Source organism: Pimephales promelas, chromosome 5 (assembly GCF_988280905.1).
Source record: "Pimephales promelas chromosome 5, fPimPro1.hap1.1, whole genome shotgun sequence".
NCBI lineage: Eukaryota > Metazoa > Chordata > Actinopteri > Cypriniformes > Leuciscidae > Pimephales > Pimephales promelas.
In genome coordinates, this window is record NC_142773.1 from 39,117,777 (window position 1) to 39,138,293 (window position 20,517).

General features: G+C 35.5%; 5 protein-coding genes across 18 annotated transcripts in view; 1 reads left to right on the forward strand and 4 right to left on the reverse strand.

Moving 5' to 3' along the window:
• Positions 1 to 4,794: 4,794 nt before the first annotated feature.
• Positions 4,795 to 9,210, reverse strand: xcr1b.3 (chemokine (C motif) receptor 1b, duplicate 3). Of its 2 annotated transcripts, none has more exons than XM_089131504.1 (2): positions 8,434 to 9,210; positions 4,795 to 7,671 (listed from the first exon to the last, which is right to left on the reverse strand). In XM_089131504.1, the coding sequence occupies exon 2, from the start codon at positions 7,666 to 7,668 to the stop codon at positions 6,634 to 6,636; it is 1,035 nt and encodes a 344-aa protein (XP_088987630.1). In that variant the 5' UTR covers positions 7,669 to 7,671; positions 8,434 to 9,210; the 3' UTR covers positions 4,795 to 6,633. The 2 variants fall into 2 exon arrangements, with proteins under 2 accessions (XP_088987630.1, XP_039533334.2); XM_039677400.2 differs by having other exon boundaries at positions 8,429 to 9,210.
• A 68-nt stretch (positions 9,211 to 9,278) lies between these two features.
• Positions 9,279 to 14,024, reverse strand: xcr1b.2 (chemokine (C motif) receptor 1b, duplicate 2). 2 transcript variants are annotated; one of them, XM_089131505.1, is made up of 2 exons: positions 13,940 to 14,024; positions 9,279 to 10,801 (listed from the first exon to the last, which is right to left on the reverse strand). In XM_089131505.1, exon 2 carries the CDS (start codon positions 10,799 to 10,801, stop codon positions 9,719 to 9,721), a length of 1,083 nt encoding a protein of 360 aa, XP_088987631.1. In that variant the 5' UTR covers positions 13,940 to 14,024; the 3' UTR covers positions 9,279 to 9,718. The 2 variants fall into 2 exon arrangements, with proteins under 2 accessions (XP_088987631.1, XP_039533332.2); XM_039677398.2 differs by lacking the exon at positions 13,940 to 14,024 and adding an exon at positions 10,912 to 11,022.
• Positions 11,931 to 14,026, reverse strand: LOC120482784 (chemokine XC receptor 1-like). Of its 2 annotated transcripts, none has more exons than XM_039677403.2 (2): positions 13,940 to 14,026; positions 11,931 to 13,747 (listed from the first exon to the last, which is right to left on the reverse strand). In XM_039677403.2, exon 2 carries the CDS (start codon positions 13,657 to 13,659, stop codon positions 12,628 to 12,630), a length of 1,032 nt encoding a protein of 343 aa, XP_039533337.2. In that variant the 5' UTR covers positions 13,660 to 13,747; positions 13,940 to 14,026; the 3' UTR covers positions 11,931 to 12,627. The 2 variants fall into 2 exon arrangements, with proteins under 2 accessions (XP_039533337.2, XP_039533338.2); XM_039677404.2 differs by having other exon boundaries at positions 11,931 to 13,725; positions 13,940 to 14,024.
• A 1,022-nt stretch (positions 14,027 to 15,048) lies between these two features.
• LOC120482782 (chemokine XC receptor 1) lies at positions 15,049 to 16,701 on the reverse strand. 2 transcript variants are annotated; one of them, XM_039677402.2, is made up of 2 exons: positions 16,611 to 16,701; positions 15,049 to 16,350 (listed from the first exon to the last, which is right to left on the reverse strand). In XM_039677402.2, exon 2 carries the CDS (start codon positions 16,348 to 16,350, stop codon positions 15,319 to 15,321), a length of 1,032 nt encoding a protein of 343 aa, XP_039533336.1. In that variant the 5' UTR covers positions 16,611 to 16,701; the 3' UTR covers positions 15,049 to 15,318. The 2 variants fall into 2 exon arrangements, with proteins under 2 accessions (XP_039533336.1, XP_039533335.1); XM_039677401.2 differs by having other exon boundaries at positions 15,049 to 16,416.
• A 550-nt stretch (positions 16,702 to 17,251) lies between these two features.
• Positions 17,252 to 20,517, forward strand: part of fyco1b (FYVE and coiled-coil domain autophagy adaptor 1b) — a 55,947-nt gene continuing 52,681 nt past the window's right edge. For 8 of the 10 annotated variants that reach the window (XR_016168582.1, XR_005623453.2, XR_016168583.1 and 5 more), the window contains exons 1-4: positions 17,290 to 17,397; positions 17,888 to 17,988; positions 18,863 to 18,969; positions 20,003 to 20,128. Coding sequence is in view for 1 of the 10 variants with exons in the window: in XM_039676664.2 (XP_039532598.2) it covers positions 17,937 to 17,988; positions 18,863 to 18,969; positions 20,003 to 20,128 (285 nt within the window). In the remaining 9 variants the exon portion in view is untranslated. The other 2 variants (XR_005623457.2, XR_016168584.1) reach the window with 2 other exon arrangements.

Below are 20,517 nucleotides of genomic sequence, written 5' to 3' on the forward strand. Positions count from 1 at the left end.
GTATAGTATATAGTGTAGAAGTGTGTCATTTGATTTGAACTAACTCATAGTTTTCCATTACAGTAGGGCTGCATGGGCTTTTCACCTGCTATATCTTCTTCCAGGAGAAAATCATAAGTCCAAACATTTAGAACGGTAAAAACGTGTGGTATATTTAATGTCCATAGCACAAATGGTGCAGGACGAGTTTTAAGTCCCGGAGCGTTAGGGGTTTGTTCAAATCCACCCTAAGGACGCCTCAGCAAGCGCTAATAAATTAGACGGTTCTGGTTATAATGAGGAAGAGATTAGTGTAAAAATCCTTTAGAGAACAGATGTCTATCGGCTTCAATCAATGCCACACCTGGTTATTAAAATGCATCGTTTCATAAGCAAGACCTTTGAGTGAGCAGAGAATAATTCCTTTGATATTTAGAAGAGAAGAGTTTTGTTTTAGTAAGATGACTCTCTAATTCTCTGTTCTGGCAGTTAAATTAAAATCATGTAAATAAAGAGTTGTTGCTGTTACGCAGAACATCACAGGTGTAAAAATAAATCATGATAAAATGAATATGGTTTAATCCTATATTCCATAGTTCTCCTCTCTGACCCGGTAGAGTAGCTGTGCAGTGTGACTCATGTTTTTGGTTTGATCAAGGATGATTTGAACACTGTGTTTCACTCCAATCTGCTCTCAATTAACCCTGATGTCCTCCGAGGTTTGCCTGAGGCATATGCACCTCTTTCCCTCTCATTTACAACAAGCTCTCTCTTTACAAATTTATATTTGAAATCTATTTCTGATCGACTTTATTTGTTCTTATATTATTCTTTTTTGTAAATATAGTATAAACTCTACTCTAAAAAATGCTGTATGAACTATACTCTAAAAATGCTGGGTTGTTTCAACCCAAATGTTGGGTTAAAAATGCAATTAAAAAAATTACAGTTTAAAGTGAAAGTTGAAGTTGGGTTAAAATTTTAAATTACATTTTTAACCCAACATTTGGGTTTGTCCATATTTTACCCAATTTTTGGTTCAAACAACCCAGCATTGTTTAGAGTGTATATATTTAAATATTATTCTATGCAGAAAATGAGAATAAGATTTTTTATTTTATATGGTGAATGTATAATAACTAATAGTAGGCCTACATATAATACTATAATCATGTTTTGTTTTATTTTTTGGTTTTTTTGCATATATGCTATCAAATGTATACTGCATATTATATTATATTATACACTCTAAAAAATGCTGGGTTGTTTCAACCCAAATTTGGGTCAAATATGGACAAACCCAAATGTTGGGTTAAAAATGCAATCAAAAAAAAATTACAGTGAAAAGTGAAAGTTAAAGTTGGGTTCAAATTTGAAATTACATTTTTAACCCAATATTTGGGTTTGTCCATATTAAAACAACCCATCAGCATTGTTTAGAGTGTACGATATTATTCTCTCACACACACACACACACACACACACACACACACACACACACACACACACACACACACACACACACACACACACACACACACACACACACACACACACACACACACACACACACACACACACACACATATATATATATATAACTTAAATTATTTACAATATAATTAGCCTCTATATATTATTCTTCTGTAGAATGTGAGAATAATATGTTTTTTTAAAATCGTATTAAAAAGCTTGTCCCACTTTTTACACTATTGAACATCTCATCAAACTTCATAGATGTCTCAGATGGGGTAAGTTGTCACATTGGGACCCTGCCATTAAATTGCATGCAGTAACATGAAGAAACAAAACACCATCAAACCCCTGTTTTGGCCAACATATATAACAATTGATCAATTTAATAAAATTACCAATTTAATGTGATAAATGTGACGTTTTACCCGGATCTAACATTTGTGAAAAATATTGTCAAGGAAGGAAGACATTTTCTGGTTATGAAAATTAGGACATTAAAAGGCAGCTAAAGAAACGAAAAATCAAACTACGTTAAATAAAGACAGGAGGAAAACAGATAAGAAGAAGAAGTCTAATGAGACTATTGAGCAGAAAACAACATCTGTTTGGCTCCTGGCTATAATCTGAGCACACATTTGCCAGAGAGGTACAGTATGGTGAAGGACCGTGTCTTTCAAGAAACTTGCAAACAGATGCAGTGAACAGGTTTGTCTTTTCTCAACTTTTCCGACGACGAGGAACTGTTTCCGCTCAAACTGAGAACATTTCAGCGGTCTTCGAAGGATTTAACATGAATAGCAGGTGTTTCTCCGTCTAGCTATGAGAACACTGAGGAACGTAAAGACTGTGTAACTCATGCCCTGTTATGCGAAAGACATCAATCACATGGTGTCTTCTGAAATGCTGTCCATGTTTGGTGAAACAGCACGATCAAGGACATTTAGCGAACATGTCAGTGATATAAACACTGTCATTTTAACACTGCTGAAATGTCATAGCAGACGTGTTGTCAGACAGTGCTGCGCACGCACACACTCAAGGACAGAGAGAAAAAAAGATGCGTGCGTTCAAATTAAAAAAAAATATCTATATATCTTCTGCTCACTTATTTATTTGATCAAAATACAGTAAAAACAGTAACATGATGCCATTTACATGTTAAAATGTAATTTATTCCTGTATTTTCAGCATTACTCCTGTCTTCAGTGTCACGTGATCCTGTAGAAATCACTCTAATATGATTTGCTGATGAAGAGAAAGTGTAAAAGAACAGCATTTATTTGAAATCTTTTGTATCAATATAAATGTTTTACTGTCACTTTTGACCAATTTAATGTATCCATTTAATGTCATCTCTCAGCTGACCCTCAACAGTTTGTAGAATATGAGTGCTTGGTTTCACAGACAGGGTTTAGATCAAGTCAGGATTAAGCCTTAGTTCAATTAGAACATTTAAGTAGCTTTTACACTAGTCTAAACAATGCTGGGTTGTTTTAACCTAAAATTGTGTAAAATACGGACAAACCCAAATGTTGGGTTAAAAGTGTCATTTAAAATTTGAACCCAACTTCAATTTTCACTTTCAACTGGACATTTTTTTTAATTACATTTTTAAACCAACATTTGGGTTTGTCCATATTTGACCCAAATTTGGGTTGAAATAATCCAGCATTTTTTATAGTGTATAAACGTGCCTTAGAAAAAAAACAAAACATTAATGGTGTGCATCTTGCGACAAAACAATGGCACTAATATATTTTAAGATATATCAGTACACTCTAAAAAATGCTGGGTTATTTCAACCCAAATATTATTGACAAACCCAAATGTTGGGTTATAAATGTAATTAAAAATGTACAGTTGAAGTTGGGTAAAAATTTTAAATAAAATTTTTAACCCAACATTTGGGTTTGCCCATATTTTACCCAATTTTTGGTTCAAACAACCCAGCATTGTTTAGAGTGGATATATTTAATTTATTTTATATGGTATTATTTTTTATTTTATATGGTGAATGTATAATTACTCATTTTTGCTTAAAACAACCCAGCATTGTTTAGAATGTACAAGTTGCTTTCAGTTAAAACAGCTCAAACATGCATTTTAGTCTGGGACTATAGCTTACGCCTTGTCTATGAAACCAGGCAATAATGTTCTGGTACAAATTTCATATTCATATTCACCTTGATTTGAATTGAAATCACTCCAGAACCGAACTTAGTCTGTGTCTTGCCTAGGAGAGCAATTGACTGCCGAGAGGATTGTGGTTTGGGAGTTTCATGGGATCAGATCAGGACAGAGACACTGAATGAGATATATCAGGAGGCTATTAGACAGATATCACACATCACGTTAGGCGTTATGTTAAAGATACCTTGGAGTATATGTATCTGTGATATCCAGAACACAGAGACACATTCATATGAAATACTCCAATGAATAGCAAAGCAGAGAGCTGTCAATCATCTACTTGTCATCTGGGCTGGATGGTTTACTGGCAAATAATCTATACATTTATTCACTGTGAATTGAAATTATTCCAAGGGTCCGCAGCAGGGGTCCACCAAATGTTTTTTTTCAGACTTTTTATTTTGTGAAAAAAAAAAAAAAAATGAAAACGTCAATTAAACAATTATAAAATATTAACTTTGACCAATTATTATGTTAAGAAGCTAACGTTCTGCTAAATTATTAAAGCTTAGTAAAATGTAAAGAACTTGCTCAAGTTCATCCTCATGTATTTTCTAAAGTATGACTTCCTTTATTCTGTGGGACACAATGTCCAAGCTGCTCTTTTTTGATTCAATTAAAGTGAATGGCAACCATAGTAAGATTTTAAGGCAATATGAATATATTTTGGCCTTTTTTTCAAACCACATTTAGTGCACAATTATTACTATTAATGATATTTTATGTTGCTTTATGTCCTTGGTGCTTTTCCTTTAATATTCCTGCAAAATTAATGCATGAAAAAAAAAGCAAAACCAAATGATATGGGAAAAAATAACACTAATAAAAATGGCATTCGAAGAATCATGCGATCTAAAGTGCCAATTGTCTCACTTGTTGACCTCTATTGCCACCTATTGGATACTAACAGGAATGAACCTTCCTGAACCTTAGTTTGTAACCCATAGGCCTACTGAAAACTTCTCATAAAGCTTTCTCATTTCTTTTTTTCTTTTTTTTTTCGTTTTTACAGTGGAAAATTATCCTTCTCAATATTCTGCCATCACACTTGGTTTTCCATCTGCTTTTTTCTGTCTCTGTTCCTCTTTCAAAAAAGTTAACGAATTGACACTTCTCCAAAAACACAAACTCAAGCATGCACATATTACATGGAGTTCAATGACACCCTTTTCTATTTTTTGAGATCTGTAACACATTACATTAATTAAAACAGCTAATACACACGATAAACATGTTTTCATTTGATAATTTGTGGGGGTTAAAGGCAAAAATGTGAAACTATCCAGGAAAAAAGACGTTTGGTATAATAGGCTATAGCTTAAATAAGCAGTAAAGATTTTATTTTTGAATAACCACATTCAGAAATCCATTTTGTCACAGGAAAACCATAAAACAAGAAACAAAGCAGACCATAGACCCTCATGGCTGTGTGCCAAGTATATTTTGATATTTTGACCGTTTTATTATGTTTAAGGTTTATTCAAACTGTTACGATCAACTTTTTAATGTATAAATCAAAGTAAATTGGCATTTAGATAAGAATTTGATCCATTCTTTTGAAAATAGATTTATTACGTTTGTATTATTCTGTGACATTTAAGTAACACTTTCCAATAAGATATTTATTTATTAACATAAGTTAACTAGGCTACATTAACATGAACTATAGGTTAATGAAAAATACTTCTAGAATGTTAATTTCAACATTTACTAAATACATTACTATTAAAATCTAAAATCTGTTAATCTTATTTAATGGACTGTTTAATATTATTTAACATAAACTTAAAGTTGTATTAATTAGGCTAAGTCAAGGCAAGTCTTCATAGCGCTGTTAACAATATTAACAACAATAGCTTTACAATGATAATAGAAAAATTAAAGTAACAGAGATTGTTTTTGCTTTACAGCTCTAGAATAAAGTTATTGTCCAGCTAAAGTTAGATTTGATTGATTAATTTCCGTTGCAAAGATCACTATTAGGTGCCGGAAACACGACACCGTTCTACGGAAAACCATTAACGGTCCGGTTGCTCATTCGCACAATAATCAACGCATTTTCATCCTAAAGCGTCATATACGACACTTTTGCAAAAGCGTAAACATCCAACTCACATGGCACCCTTTAGCGTCAAATGAGACGCTTCGGTTATGGTAGGTTTAGGTATCGGTTTGGGTTAGACCACTAGGAGGCGGCTTCTGCTCCATATATATATATGCGTCTCATTTGACGCTATAGGGTGCCATGTGCGTTGGATGTTTATGCTTTGGCAAAAGCGTCGTATATGACGCCTTGTTATGAGAACGGAAATGGTTTTCAAGGTGCAAGCCTTGAATAAAAAAAAAAAGAAAGTTATCTCTGCAAATTTCAAAAATGCATAACTGTGAGAACGCCTACATCATGCACATGCATATTGCGTTTAGCTAGACTAATGCGCGCTTGAATTTATATGTGTGCAGGCGTGTAGTCTTTTTTTTTTACACTCTAAAAAATGCTGGGTTATTTCAACCCAAATTTGGGTAAGATATGGACAAACCCAAATGTTGGGTTGAAGTTGGGTTAAAATGTTAAATGACGTTTTTAACCCAACATTTGGGTTTGTCCATATTTGACCCAATTTTGGGTTAAAACATCCAGCATTTTTTTAGAGTGCTCAGCAAATTACTTGTCTGGCCTTAAAATGTACAATAGCCTACAGAAATATTTATCGCTTCCATGAAAATGGGACAGCGTTTTAGAGGTAAAGGGAAGGAGAAGGGGGCCTTACAGTGGAGAGACTATAGCCTAGTTGATACTTAAGGATTGCGTTGTCGTCGTGTCTAGGCTCAGGTCCTTCATCAGATCTGGATCCGGCTCGACGCAGTCTCAAGTCGGACAAAATTTCGAACAGGCATGCACTGCTTCAAGGCAGATCATGATGGGTCTGCACATCGCTATGAAGCCAAACACACTTTATGATATCATGACACACTTGACCCTTGACATGATCAGAGATGAAACGGCCCTGAGAAGCTGCTCTGATTGCTGAAGGTTTGAGTGCTGAACCTCTGCGAGAGCCGGCGGAAGCCTCCGACCCATGGCAGGTATCTCCTGAACTTCTTCCCTCCAAAGATGTGGACGAGCGGGTTCAGACAGCAGTGGGAATACGCTAAAATATGAGTGATACTGTAGATGTTCTCCAAAGCGTTTCCCCACTCCGCCTGCCTGAATACATCGACGCCTAAAGACCTCAAGGCGACGAGGAAGAGGAAGATGTTGTACGGCGCCCAGCAGAAGAAGAATCCCACTGCGATGCTTAAGATGATGCATAAAGCATGGTTTCTGCTTCTGATGCGGCTCCGATGGATGCTAAAACCCATCCGGGTGTAGCAGAACGCAATAACCAGGAATGGCAGCAGGAAAAAGAGAATAATCTGCGCGAAATATCCAAACAACTCCATAAACATTGAGTTGTATTTGGGAAAGCAGAACACTTCACCATGATTTTCCACAGTCTCAGAGAAGATCATTTCAGGCAGGCTGAAGCCCACCGAAATCAACCACACCGCAGCAGACGAGGCGTGTGTGTACAGTCTGCTGTTGCCGACAGATGACGCGAACACCGGATGTACGACCGCCACGTATCGATGGACGGTCATGATTGTGAGGAACATCATGTAACTGTAAAGGCCCAAGAAGATGCACCCTCCGAACAGCCTGCAGGCCAGATCCCCAAAGATCCAGCCCCAGATGTGGTTCACGGTCCAGGGCACCAACGTGAGGGTGAAGATGAGGTCGGACGCTGTGAGATGAAGGAGCAAGCAGTCCGCAGAGCTGCTCAAACCCACCTTCTTCAAGACCACCCAAAGTAAAAAGCTGTTTCCTGGTAGACTGATGCAGATGATGAGACTGTAGCAAACGGCGCTGATCATCGCCAGTGAAAAATCCTCTTTCTCTAATTTAATCAAAGTGTAATCCACATAATCCGAGTAGTTATAATCATAGCTGAAATTATAGTCTTTCGGCAACGTGTCTATATTCATCGTCTGTAAAAAAAAAAAGTATCTATTACAAGAAATACTACTTCAGTCTTTTCTACTACCTTCTGTTTATTTAATAAAATGTGTTACAATATTTGAGTGAAAATTGTTTACACAGATTCAATAATGTGACCATATAAAAACCATATAAAATGTTTGCAATAAATATTTCTACTTATTTCCCAAGGCGTCGTTGCCAAAGCGTAGACATCCAACGCACATGGCAACCTTTAGCGTCAATATGAGACGCAGATATATATGGGCCAGAAGGCGCCTCCTAGTGGTCTAACCCTAACCCACACCTACTCGGTGCGTGTTTATATTGACGCTAAAGGGTGCCATGTGCGTTGGATGTCTACACTTTGGCAAAAGCGTCGAATATGACGCCTTGGGATGAGAATGCGTTGCATATGCCACGCTAATGCTGCTTTTTTTTTTTTTTTTTTTTTTTACATGAATCACAAAAATATACATTTACACAATTCTTTTCCGTGCAATGACTATTTATAATGATCAAAAAGCACTATAAAGTTACTTTTACAGCAACTGTAAATTCCAAATCTTTTGTAAGCCATGCAGAACAGAAAAAAAAATACAAAATTAGTACTTATACAAAGCTATAGTCATATAGCACATGAGTCACATAACCAATAGAGACTAAATAATGACCGAAATTTGTATTTTTTGAATGAACATTCTCTTCAAAGCCATTAGAAATGCAAGTGAAGAAAGAAATTTTAAAAAGCTGTAAAACAAGAAATACCTTACTTGTTGGTGTTCCTTAAATATTTGGCTTGTCTGTCATAGAGATACTGAAGAAAATATATTTGTTTTGCACGTTTCCCCCTCCAGTCACATGAACGTCCAGCCCACTCATTACCACCCGACTCATTAACACACGTCTTCTCTATTATACATCTTAAAGTAAATCCCTGAACACAGTAGGGATAACACACATCATTTATACTATCACTCTTTTCATTTCTAATACAGTGAAAGAGTGCAAAAATAAACATGCATAGGCTACTAGGAGTTTTGCTCTTTGAAATATTATAAAATCTGAATTAAAACAAAAAGAAATGTAAAGAAATCTTTAAATAAACATCCATTTTTTTACTCTTTAAAGTATTATAGAAAAATATTATTTTATTAAAGTATATATAAATATAAATATATGTGTGTGTTGTGTTTGTATTATATAAACACATTTTGTTACATGTGATTAATATTTGACAGCACTAATTTAAAATTGTACATGTTTAAAAATATTTTTAAAATAAAAACAATATATTTTTTTACACCTGTATATAAAAATGTATTTATTAATAAATGTATATATTACACGCTCTAAAAAATGCTGGGTTATTTTATCCCAAATTTGGATCAAATATTGACAAACCCAGTAAATGAGTTAATGACATTTTTAACCCAAAGTTTGGGTTAGTCCATATTTTACCCAAAATTGGATTATATATATATATATATATTACAGTTTGCTTCATGATTATACTAAATTAAAAAAATGTTGATTTTTTTTTTAAATATCAGTATATATATATATATATATATATATATATATATATATATATATATATATATATATATATATATATATATATATATTTTATATCTACACTCTAATCAATGCTGGGGTTTTTTTTAACCCAAATGTTGAGTTAAACATTTTAAACCAACTTCAGCTTTCACTTTCAACTGTATTTTTTTTAATAACCCAACATTTAGTTTTGTCCATATTTTATCCAAATTTGAGTTGAAGCAAGTCATTTTCAGGGAAAAAGGAGAGATTTGATATAAATGAAACTGCACTCTAAAAATGCTGTGTTGTTTTAACCCAACTTTGGGTCAAATATGGACAAACCCAAACATTGGGTTAAAAATGTAATTAAAAAATTTAACCCAATGGCTGGGTTTGTCCATATTTGACCCAAAGTTGGGTTAAAACAACCCAGCAATTTTTTGAGTGTTAACACACTAAAATGTTTCTCTGGGAACAAACAGCCTATAGGCTACATCACTTTTGCACTCTCCATTTTCACATCGTGTTTAGCTCTGTGGCGTTTGTTTGTCTCACGTCACCTTTTCCAAGAGCTCCTTCATTTGTGTACGGATGAATCCTGGAGTCGCTGGGATCCGTGGCTCCTCTGTAGGGCCCCGACTGCCTGAGTTCAGGAGAGCAGAACAAAAAGCTGGACAAGAGATTCCTGTACTTCCCTCTGAGAATATACAGAGCTGGGTTTACACAGCAGTGCGAAAACGCCAGAATCCTGCAGACGACAAACGCAACATGCAGCTCGTAATGCTCGCAGGGATTAAACTCATAGATGGACATCATCACGATGATGATATGATACGGACCCCAGCATATGAAGAAAGCAATAACAATACACAGCACTAATACCACAGTCCTGTATTTCTGCCTGGTCTGCGTTGACATGAGAGTTATAATGATTTTGGTGTAACAGAAAACAATGAGGGCGAATGGTACGAGGAACAGCAGAATGAGTTGGGAATAATATCCCACATTATCATCGACGGTCATTGTGCTTTGGCAAGCGTAAGTGGTGACGTGGATTTTTTGTGCCTTTGAGGCAACCGAATCTCTCAAGCAAGCAATCACACTTATGATCCACGCACCGACACACGCGACTTTTGAACACTTGAGCCTTCGTCTCCGCGTTAGCCAACAACTTCTCACCACCACCACAACAAAACGGTCGAGGGTCATGGCCGTGAGAAGAATAAGACTTCCGTAGATTCCCACAAAATAGGCCCCGGTCATGATCTTGCAGGCGACGTCACCGAAAACCCAGTGATGAAGAAAGTCCACAACCCAGAAAGGCAACGTCAGTGTGAACAGAAGGTCGAAAAGTGCTAAACAGAACATGAAAAGGTTGGTGACCCTCTTCAAGTCTTCATAGCAAGTGAGTGCACATATGAGGAAGCCATTTCCAAGGATGCTCAGGCAGAAGACCGTGGCGTAGCAGACGGCTGTCATCTTTTTATAGTCATCAACTTCACACATTTTGATTAATTCACCTTCAGTCCCGTTGTATTCATAATCATCATCGCTGCTGGTTGAGTTGTTGCTGCTGCTGGTCAAGTTGGACGGTTCCATCTAGCACAAATATAAATGAGCATTCACAACATTTCGAATCAAAGTCATGCACTTTTAAAAATATATGCAACTGTTTCTTGCATCATCATGAAAGAACACGAAATGCCTACCTCAAGGTTTGTATTTGACCGGGTTGAATAACATCTAATGGAAAAATGTCTAAGTGACAATAGAGATCACACTTTTGTCTAGTCATTTCCTTTTGCTAATGCAAAGCAGTTTCACAATGAATGTGTGGCTTGGCACTGTCTTCTGGGAAGTTTAAAACACTCTTTACAGATTGGTCTACAGATCCTAAGACACCGTAAAACACTTTTTTTTTTCAAAGTCGCGAATAAAACAAAGATGACTACATTTTACAATAAAATTCTAAAATTCTAGTCTTTCAAAATTTCACATTTAATTCAATGCCATTTCTTTGTTTTTGTAGAATTTCTGGGTGAAAATGAAGAGTTCAGATGCAAAAGCCTCTAAATGCCATTTGAATTTTTTTTCTTTAATGATGATTTTTATCAAACTTGTATATTTAAGTTCAGTGATTTCACTTAAATAACAATTAATAGCTAATTATCATTGCCATTTAAGTGAAATCACTGAACTTAAATATACAAGCTTGATAAAAATGATTATTCTAGAAGAAAATTTTAAATGGCACTTAGAGGCTTTTGCATCTGAACTCTTCAAATGATTTTTACATAATTTTTCCCCCTCAGTGTATTTACATTATTGCGTATTTAAGCTATTCCAGTTCCTTAATTCTTTTCCTTGAAGCATATAAAAAAAAATATACTTTTTAAACAGTTCTTGCAAAAGGTTGGATTTTAAGTGAGTTTTCCCTGTTTTTTTTTAGTAAGCAGCATATCCAATGCTATCCTGCCTTTTATATGAATATTTTTTACATCTGCTTTTGGACCAGTGGCAGACAGGGGGAGAATTGGGGAAACCTGTATGAAAACAGTCATCATTTTGCGATTCTGTTTAAGGTCGCTAATGGCCCAGACGTGACACACACAAAAGACATTGAACTATTAGTCTAGACAACTTATTAACAACTATTTCCATATTATAGCGCACACATAAGGTTTGCAGTTTATTTTTAATGTTTGTGGCTCATAAATGACACTTGTGACAGAAGTGAAAATATTTATTGCACATGTTTTCAAAGACATTCAAAAATCAGAACTATATTGATGGATAATTTTCACTCAGTTTGAGTTTGTAGCAATTGTAAAAGTGGCGAACTTGCATATGTTGTGCGATTTCTTTTTAAATCGCTTATTGTTGTTAGTAAATTAGTAATTAGGAAAATATGAATGGTGACGCCTTGGGAGTGAGAATGGGCTGGTGAAACACATAATGACAAATACAGTTGTTTACTATATACACCCTATATTAGTTAATCATTTGTTGCATGAAGTATGAAAGAAAGAATATATACAATGCAAATGAATTTAACACAGTAAATGTATACACTCTAAAAAATGCTGGGTTGTTTGAACCCAAATTTTGGTAAAATATGGACAAACCCAAATGTTGGGTTGAAAATGCAATTTAATAAAATTACAGTTGAAAGTTAAAGTTGAATTTGGGTTAAAATTTGACATTACATTTTAACCCAACATTTGGGTTTGCCCATATTTTACCCAAATTTGGATTCAAACAACCCAGCATTTTTTAGAGTGTAAACATGAAAAATTGCATCTGATTTTGAGTGCTTTTTTAAATGCAGTTTTAGTAATGGAAAAGATTTTTAAACGTTTGTTTTTCACTTTACATTGCATTCATTTTGATGCTGAAAATCAGTTTTATGCTTTAAGCATACATTGCTAATACATTGATATTTCTTCGCCGTTGGGGTAAATAAGCCTGCTGTGTCGATTCTGAGGCTCGTTGTTCTTCTTACGGAAAGCCCATGACATTTTCTTCAAGTGGTTTCTAAACTTTATCCCCATAAAAACATAAAACACAGGATTCAGGCAGCAGTGTGATAAAGCCACCATGCGAGAAATGTACATCCAATAGTCGACAGATTTGCTGACCTCACACTCATTAAAAGGAGAGATTCCCCACGAAGTCAGAGAGTCCAGAAATATGGCCACGTTGTACGGCCCCCATCCCAAGAAAAAAAACACCACTATGAAGAAGATGAGCTGCACTGTCTTCTTACGGGTGTGAGATGTTGGCCGAAGCAGCCGTGTAAGGATCACAGTGTAGCAAAAAGCAATGATCACAAATGAAACAACAAAAAAGAAGTTTTGCAAGTATACGGTTTGAAGCTTCCAGTTAATTTCACCGTCAAAATCACAAAGCTGCACTGGCGTTGTTTCATCTGCGTCCACGACGGAGTTGAACATGGCTTGTGGGATGGCAGCGCAAAAACTGATGATCCAGATTACAATTGAGGTGGCGTAGCAGTGCAGGCTCTTCCGAGACATGACCACTGACATGGGGTGGACCACGGCCATGTAGCGGTGGACAGTCAAAACGGTCAGGAAGATGATGCTGCTGTAATATCCGGTGTAGAAGACGTAGTTAACTGCTTTGCAAGCAGGATCTCCAAGAGTCCAGCCATACATGTAGTAGTAGGCCCAGAACGGCAGGCCAAAGGTGAAAATCAGATCCGAGAGAGCCAGATTCAACAAGAATGTGTTGGTGAGGGATTTCAGATTTTCATACTTCGCGAGGACGTACAGGACCAATGTGTTCCCCACGCAGCTGAACAGAACAATGATGATGAAAAGGATTGGTGTGACGGCTCTTCCAAATTGGTCAACTTTTGTCTTGTTACATACTCCGTCGGCGTCGCTTATATAATAGTCATAATAATAATCAGAATCACTGTTATTTTGGTCTGCCATCTTGATGCACAGTGTAAAACAAAGCGATATTTAGGTTAATACAAAAATGAGGTGATGATAGACCCTCTGAAAGGAGGAAAACATGGACCTGAAGAATAAAGAAATCTTTTGTTTTTCTTGTGTTACACAACTATAAATTTGTGTAGATAAAGACTGGGCACTAATGTAAAAATTAAAAGGTTTAAAACAGCCTAATATAATATAAATAATTAATGATTGCATTGATAATTATTGCAAATGTTCACTTCAGAAATATGGAGAGATGAGTTATATCACTTACCGTTATGAAATTCTACGGAGAAAACTTGAATGGATTCGGGTTATAGCAGGCTGAGCGAGTGTAACCTAAAAACTATGAAACTTTCTGAATGTATTTTTGTTCCTATTAGAGTATCAGTAAAGAGTACAGTTTAAAGAGCAAAGTTTACACTCGTCATTTGTTTTTTTCCTAGACAAATAACCAAAACGTATACCACGGGACCACACTGAATCAGCTAACCACGTATGCTTGCTAGTGTCAAAGCTGCGGTGAACTGAACGAACTGAGGAATGTGCGAGAAATTAATTTTTTTCTTTGCAACTCTGCAAATTATAGACATTCTGCAGTGAAATATGCACACATGCTCAACAGTATTAAACAATACATGCTAATGTAAACCAAGTCAAGCATTATCTGTAGATGTATCAATTCATGAACTTAATTACAGAAGAATTTGATTCATTAATATATGTCATAATTATAATCTAAATCTTATTGGTACTCGCAGAAAATTCCCAAAGAAACTCGAGTATGAGGCCACAGCTAACATGCAAGCATTTGACATTGCATTTACAGAACTCACGCTATAATTGCATAATTATCAGACAATAGTTAGTCCTCTGAACATATTTTGCATGGTGGCAGAACATCCTGAAAGGTGTTTCCTGAATAAATGTGCTATAGGTTGTACATCTGACCAGGTTTTCTAATGCTCATGCGATGCACTCTAAAATGTGTTTTTAATTTACATATCTTCAAAAAGTTGAAGGAAGTGATTTGAGACCCTTGAGAGACAGTATCAACTACTCAAGGGTGGAACCACTATGTTTGCACACGACCACATCCTCTGCCAGTATCTCAGTTTATTTTCAGTGTTTGTGGCTCATAAATGACACTTGTGACAGAAGTGCAGGACAAATATTTATTGCACATGTTTTCAAAAACATTAATGAATCAGAACTATATTGATGGATAATTTTCACTCAGTTTGAGTTTGTAGAAATCGTAAAAGTGGAGAACTTGCATATGTTGTGCGATTTCCTTTTTTAAATCGCTTATTGTTGTAAGTAAAGATATTTAATGTTAATTAATCTAATTAGGAAAATGTGAATTATTTGAAACACATGCACAAAGTCAAATGCAGTTGTTTATTATATACACCCCATATTAGTTCATTATTTGTTGCATCAAGTAAAAGAAAGAATATATACAATGCAAATGAATTTAACACAGTAAATGTATGTAAACATGAAAAATTACATCTGATTTTGAGTGCTTTTTAAATGCAGGTTTGGTAATATAAAACATTTTTAAAAGTTTGTTCAAAATTACAGTACAGACACTTTACATTGCATTCATTTCGTTGCTGAAAATCAGTTTTATGCTTTAAGCATACATTGCTAATACATTGATATTTCTTCGCCGTTGGAGTAAATAAGCCTGCTGTGTCGATTCTGAGGCTCGTTGTTCTTCTTACGGAAAGCCCATAACATTTTCTTCAAGTGGTTTCTGAACTTTATCCCCATAAAAACATAAAACACAGGATTCAGGCAGCAGTGTGAGAAAGCCACCATGCGAGAAATGTACATCCAATAGTCGACAGATTTGCTGACCTCACACTCATTAAAAGGAGAGATTCCCCACGAAATCAGAGAGTCCAGAAATATGGCCACGTTGTACGGCCCCCATCCCAAGAAAAAAAACACCACTATGAAGAGGATGAGCTGCACTGTCTTCTTACGGGTGTGAGATGTTGGCCGAAGCAGCCGTGTAAGGATCACAGTGTAGCAAAAAGCAATGATCACAAATGAAACCACAAAAAAGAAGTTTTGCAAGTATACGGTTTGAAGCTTCCAGTTAATTTCACCCTCAAAATCACAAAGCTGCACTGGCGTTGTTTCATCTGCGTCCACGACGGAGTTGAACATGGCTTGTGGGATGGCAGCGCAAAAACTGATGATCCAGATTACAATTGAGGTGGCGTAGCAGTGCAGGCTCTTCCGAGACATGACCACTGACATGGGGTGGACCACGGCCATGTAGCGGTGGACAGTCAAAACGGTTAGGAAGATGATGCTGCTGTAATATCCGGTGTAGAACACGTAGTTAACTGCTTTGCAAGCAGGATCTCCAAGAGTCCAGCCATACATGTAGTAGTAGGCCCAGAACGGCAGGCCAAAGGTGAAAATCAGATCCGAGATAGCCAGATTCAACAAGAATGTGTTGGTGAGGGATTTCAGATTTTCATACTTCGCGAGGACGTACAGGACCAATGTGTTCCCCACGCAGCTGAACAGAACAATGATGATGAAAAGGATTGGTGTGACGGCTCTTCCAAATTGGTCAACTTTTGTCTTGTCACATATTCCGTCTCCTTGGCTTATATTATAGTCATAATCATAATCAGACTCACTGTTATTTTGGTCTGCCATCTTGATGCACAGTGTAAAACAAAGCGATATTTAGGTTAATACAAAAATGAGGTGATGATAGACCCTCTGAAAGGAGGAAAACATGGACGACATGTCTGTTACACAACTGAAATTTGTGTAGATAAAGATTGGGCACTAATGTAAAAATTAAAAGGTTTAAAACAGCCTAGTATAATATAATAGAAATAATTAATGATTACATTGATAATTGTTGCAAATGTTCACTTCAGAAAAATGGAGAGATGAGTTATATCACTTACCGTTATGAAATTCTACAGAGAAAACTTGAATGGAATCGGGTTATAGCAGGCTGAGCGAGTATAACCTAAAAACTATGAAACTTTCTGAATATATTTGTTCCTATTAGAGTATCAGTAAAGAGTAACCCACCCAATAAATAATGCTCAGATCCCTCATCCTCAACCTCAATAGGCCCATGCCCTTTTTTCTGTTCCTTACAGATTCATTTGCAAGATCAAGAGAGACCTTGCCATTTGACAAAAATGGACTTGGATCAAGAAAGTTTAATCAAAAGAAATCACATTGGGTTGATCAACAGGCCTATATATTAAATATAGATTATGTTGAACACAGACTTTGCTACTAATTAACTTTTGCTATCGTCTCTTTTTATGAAGCAGCTGCTTATAAAGGACTCTATAAAGAAGCAATTGATAAATCTAAAATTTCACTGCTGGGACTTAAAAGTGCCTGTAGTTGCAGAAACACCGTAAAACTAACAGTTAATGGTTGATTTTGATGTTTCAATCCGTGTTAAATGTATCTGGTCATACAGTGACACTCATATTGTAACATATTATTTGTTAACACCTGAGTTTGTTTGTGTTTTTGATGATGCATCACATGACTACTTGTTTAATTGCGTCGATCGTGCAACCAAACTTGGTGCTGGACAAATGCGCTTCTGCATTTTCTTCTCTGATTGGTCCAGCGTGCTGTCAGTCAATCTAAGGAACCGTCCCCTAAAATGGCAGCAGGGTTGTATCTACAGTAAACACTCGATGAGGAAGATCATCTTTCTGTAAAGTATCATGTCTAACGTCTATTTATCTTTATTTACATCAGTTTATCATATATGCGTCTATTTATCCTAACGATTTACTGTTTTGGTTGAAAAATGACTAAAACGATATACGCTGTTCAGAAGTTGTAATGTTCAGCAGGTGCGTTAGTCTCCTCAGTTTCATTTAAAGATTAAAAATAATTGTAGTTTTTTTTTAATCATGGTAGTCATAATATATTATCTAAGGGTTTGTGAATTTATGGAATTTCTCCACGTTTAAAAACAAAAGTAAAACTCTTGGACAAAAGTAAAACTGTCTAATGCACCTGCATGACTCATGAATACATTAATTATTCTCTTCTAATGCTCTTTTATGTTATAATACAAAGTAAAAGTACCATCACATATTATGTTTTTATGACATCGTATACTGTCATAAACAGTTTGAGATTTACTGTTTTATTATTGTCTTTATTCTTTTAGTACAACCCTGTTTTTTCTTTGGTTTTACAGGCATAATGTTGACTTTATGAACCATCCACACTAACATATTCAGCCCATCATGAGCACAGTGGGAGAAAACCAGCTGCAGAGAATAATCCGAGATCTGCATGGTAAAATATCTCTTTCTCTCCCTCACACCCTCAGTGTGATTTATTGCACGTGCACACAGTCATGTGAACTGAGTGTCTTGACACTGATTGGCCAAGAAATGTTCAAGCTTATACTAGAGACAGACACCACATTATTTCCCCACTTACTCCGTATTCTCATCGGTATTCATCAAGCATGATATCTACATGTGACGTGTTGAAATTATCATTTGTGGTATTCGGTGTATTGGTGTTTAATTGTTAATATAATGTTTCTCATTACTGTGAGGTGCAGTTAATTGGTCAAGGTCTCACTATAACGAAGTTTGGAACTAGTTTCACTTAACTCAAACATCATGCAGTCGCTTATAAAATGGAACAATAGCCTAAAAACCAGGGCTTGAAATGAACTTTTTTGCTCACCAGCTACTGTTGCTATTGGTTTTTCAAAGTTATAGCCACTCAGCATTTTCACTGGCCACAATGTTGATGTCGATACCTTGTGGCAAAACTGCCACAAGTTTGGGTTTGTGTGTCACTCGCTGTCAGAGTATGTGATCGTCTATCTATTCTGAGGAAAATTAGTGTTGAAGTGTTTCAGATATTTCAGTATTGATATTTTATGTATTGAAAAATCAATATTTTTGACAAATGTATGTATTATATATAATTTTCAACCAGCCAAGGTGGCTGGTGGTAGGAGTGACTGCGTTGCACAAAACATTTGAAATGCACCCGGGGTTAATGTCAAGCCTTGATAACAATATTATATATATATATATATATATATATATATATATATATATATATATATATATATATATATATATATATATATATTTTTTATATTTATATTTATTTATAACTTTGAATGTGAATTTCACTACACCTGCAGATGCAGTTTCTGAGTTGAGCAAAGAACATTGTGAAACTGGAGAGCCCGTCACCGATGACAGTTCCAGTCTTCACAAGTTCTGCTATAAACTGGAGTACCTACTGCAAGTATGGCACTGATTTTTATAGTTTTACATTTAATGCTTGTGAGATTTCTTTGTTTATCATGAACTAGTTAAAATTAGGGCCGCCTGGAATCTGCACCTAAGAATTCAATTGGTTGTAATTCACAAAGTTCTACACATCTCTGCCCCATCTATGTTCATTTATTGGATTTATAACTACCAATAATAGTGGAGGACCTTCAGCTCTGTTTAACTTTTTTTTCTTTTTTTACCGTATTTAAATAAGGGTCTGATAATTTCATCCACACTCATTTTCTCCCTATTATGAGTCAGAGAACATAATTAAATTGATAAATGTTATAGCATTGTTTTTTTTAAATAATTAGTTAAATTAATACAATTGGAATTAATGTTCTTAATTTAATTCTAAATCATTATATTATCATAAAATATTATCATTATATAATCATAAATATTTTTTTTATATTTTTATTTTTTATTTGAATTTTAGTTCTAGTTTTAGTCATTTTCTTATGCGCTTTTGTCGTTTTTATTATGTTTCCCCCCTGTATAGATTTAATCCTTTCCCCCCAGTTTTAGTAATTCCTATTAACTTAAATCTGTTTTATTTCAGTTATTTGCCAAAGCAGCATTTCTCATTTTTTGTTTTTGTTTTTAATGTAATATTTATATTTTACTTCAATTACTGAAACATATTTGAATAGTTACAGATTTAGGTTTAGTTAAGAAGAACAAAACTGATTTAGTATGTATATATATATATATATATATATATATATATATAAACCTGGCAATAATTTATACCCATTCCACACATTTTCGCCCACAATCAGTGCAGGAAGTGTTGAACAATTTTGCAGATTCTGGTGGAACTAGTTGTAACTTGATCAAAAGTGGAATGTCATGTAGAATGCCAGTCGTTACACCTAAACAAGATTATTGTAGATCTCCTCATGTCGTGACCTGAAAGATTGGTGATTTCCGAATTCATATTCAACCAAAAGCCGTGTTTACAGTGATTGTTTTGAGATTAACCTGTTGACCGTTTTGTCCAGTTTGACCAGAAAGAGAGAACCACATTTCTGGGCAGCAGGAAAGACTACTGGGACTATTTCTGTGACTGCTTGTCCAAGATTAAAGGAGCTAATGACGGCATTCGCTTTGTCAAATCAATCCCCGAGGTAATCCACTGTACGAGCCCAAATCTCTGCAGGAAAACATCTCTTCAGCCAGTGCGTGTTTAGCTCCTGCACACCTTCTCATTTCTCTTTCACAGTTTCATGTCGCTGTTTTTCTGACATTTCATATACATATTATTTTTTTTTTTTTATCTTCACCTCTCCGGAGGGTTTCAAGAAGGAAGCAATGACACTCAGCCTCAGGTTGGTCATGTGCTGTAGCAGTAGAGGCTCTCGCAAATATTATTGTTCTGTTCATTTACCAAAGAATTGCACATTATTTTTCATTTTTCATTTTATTGTTTATTTTTACAGGGACAATGCACAATTAAAAGTAATTGCACCAGAATTAGCTAATAGCTAGTTTACATCTGCTGTCCCTGGGCAGGAAG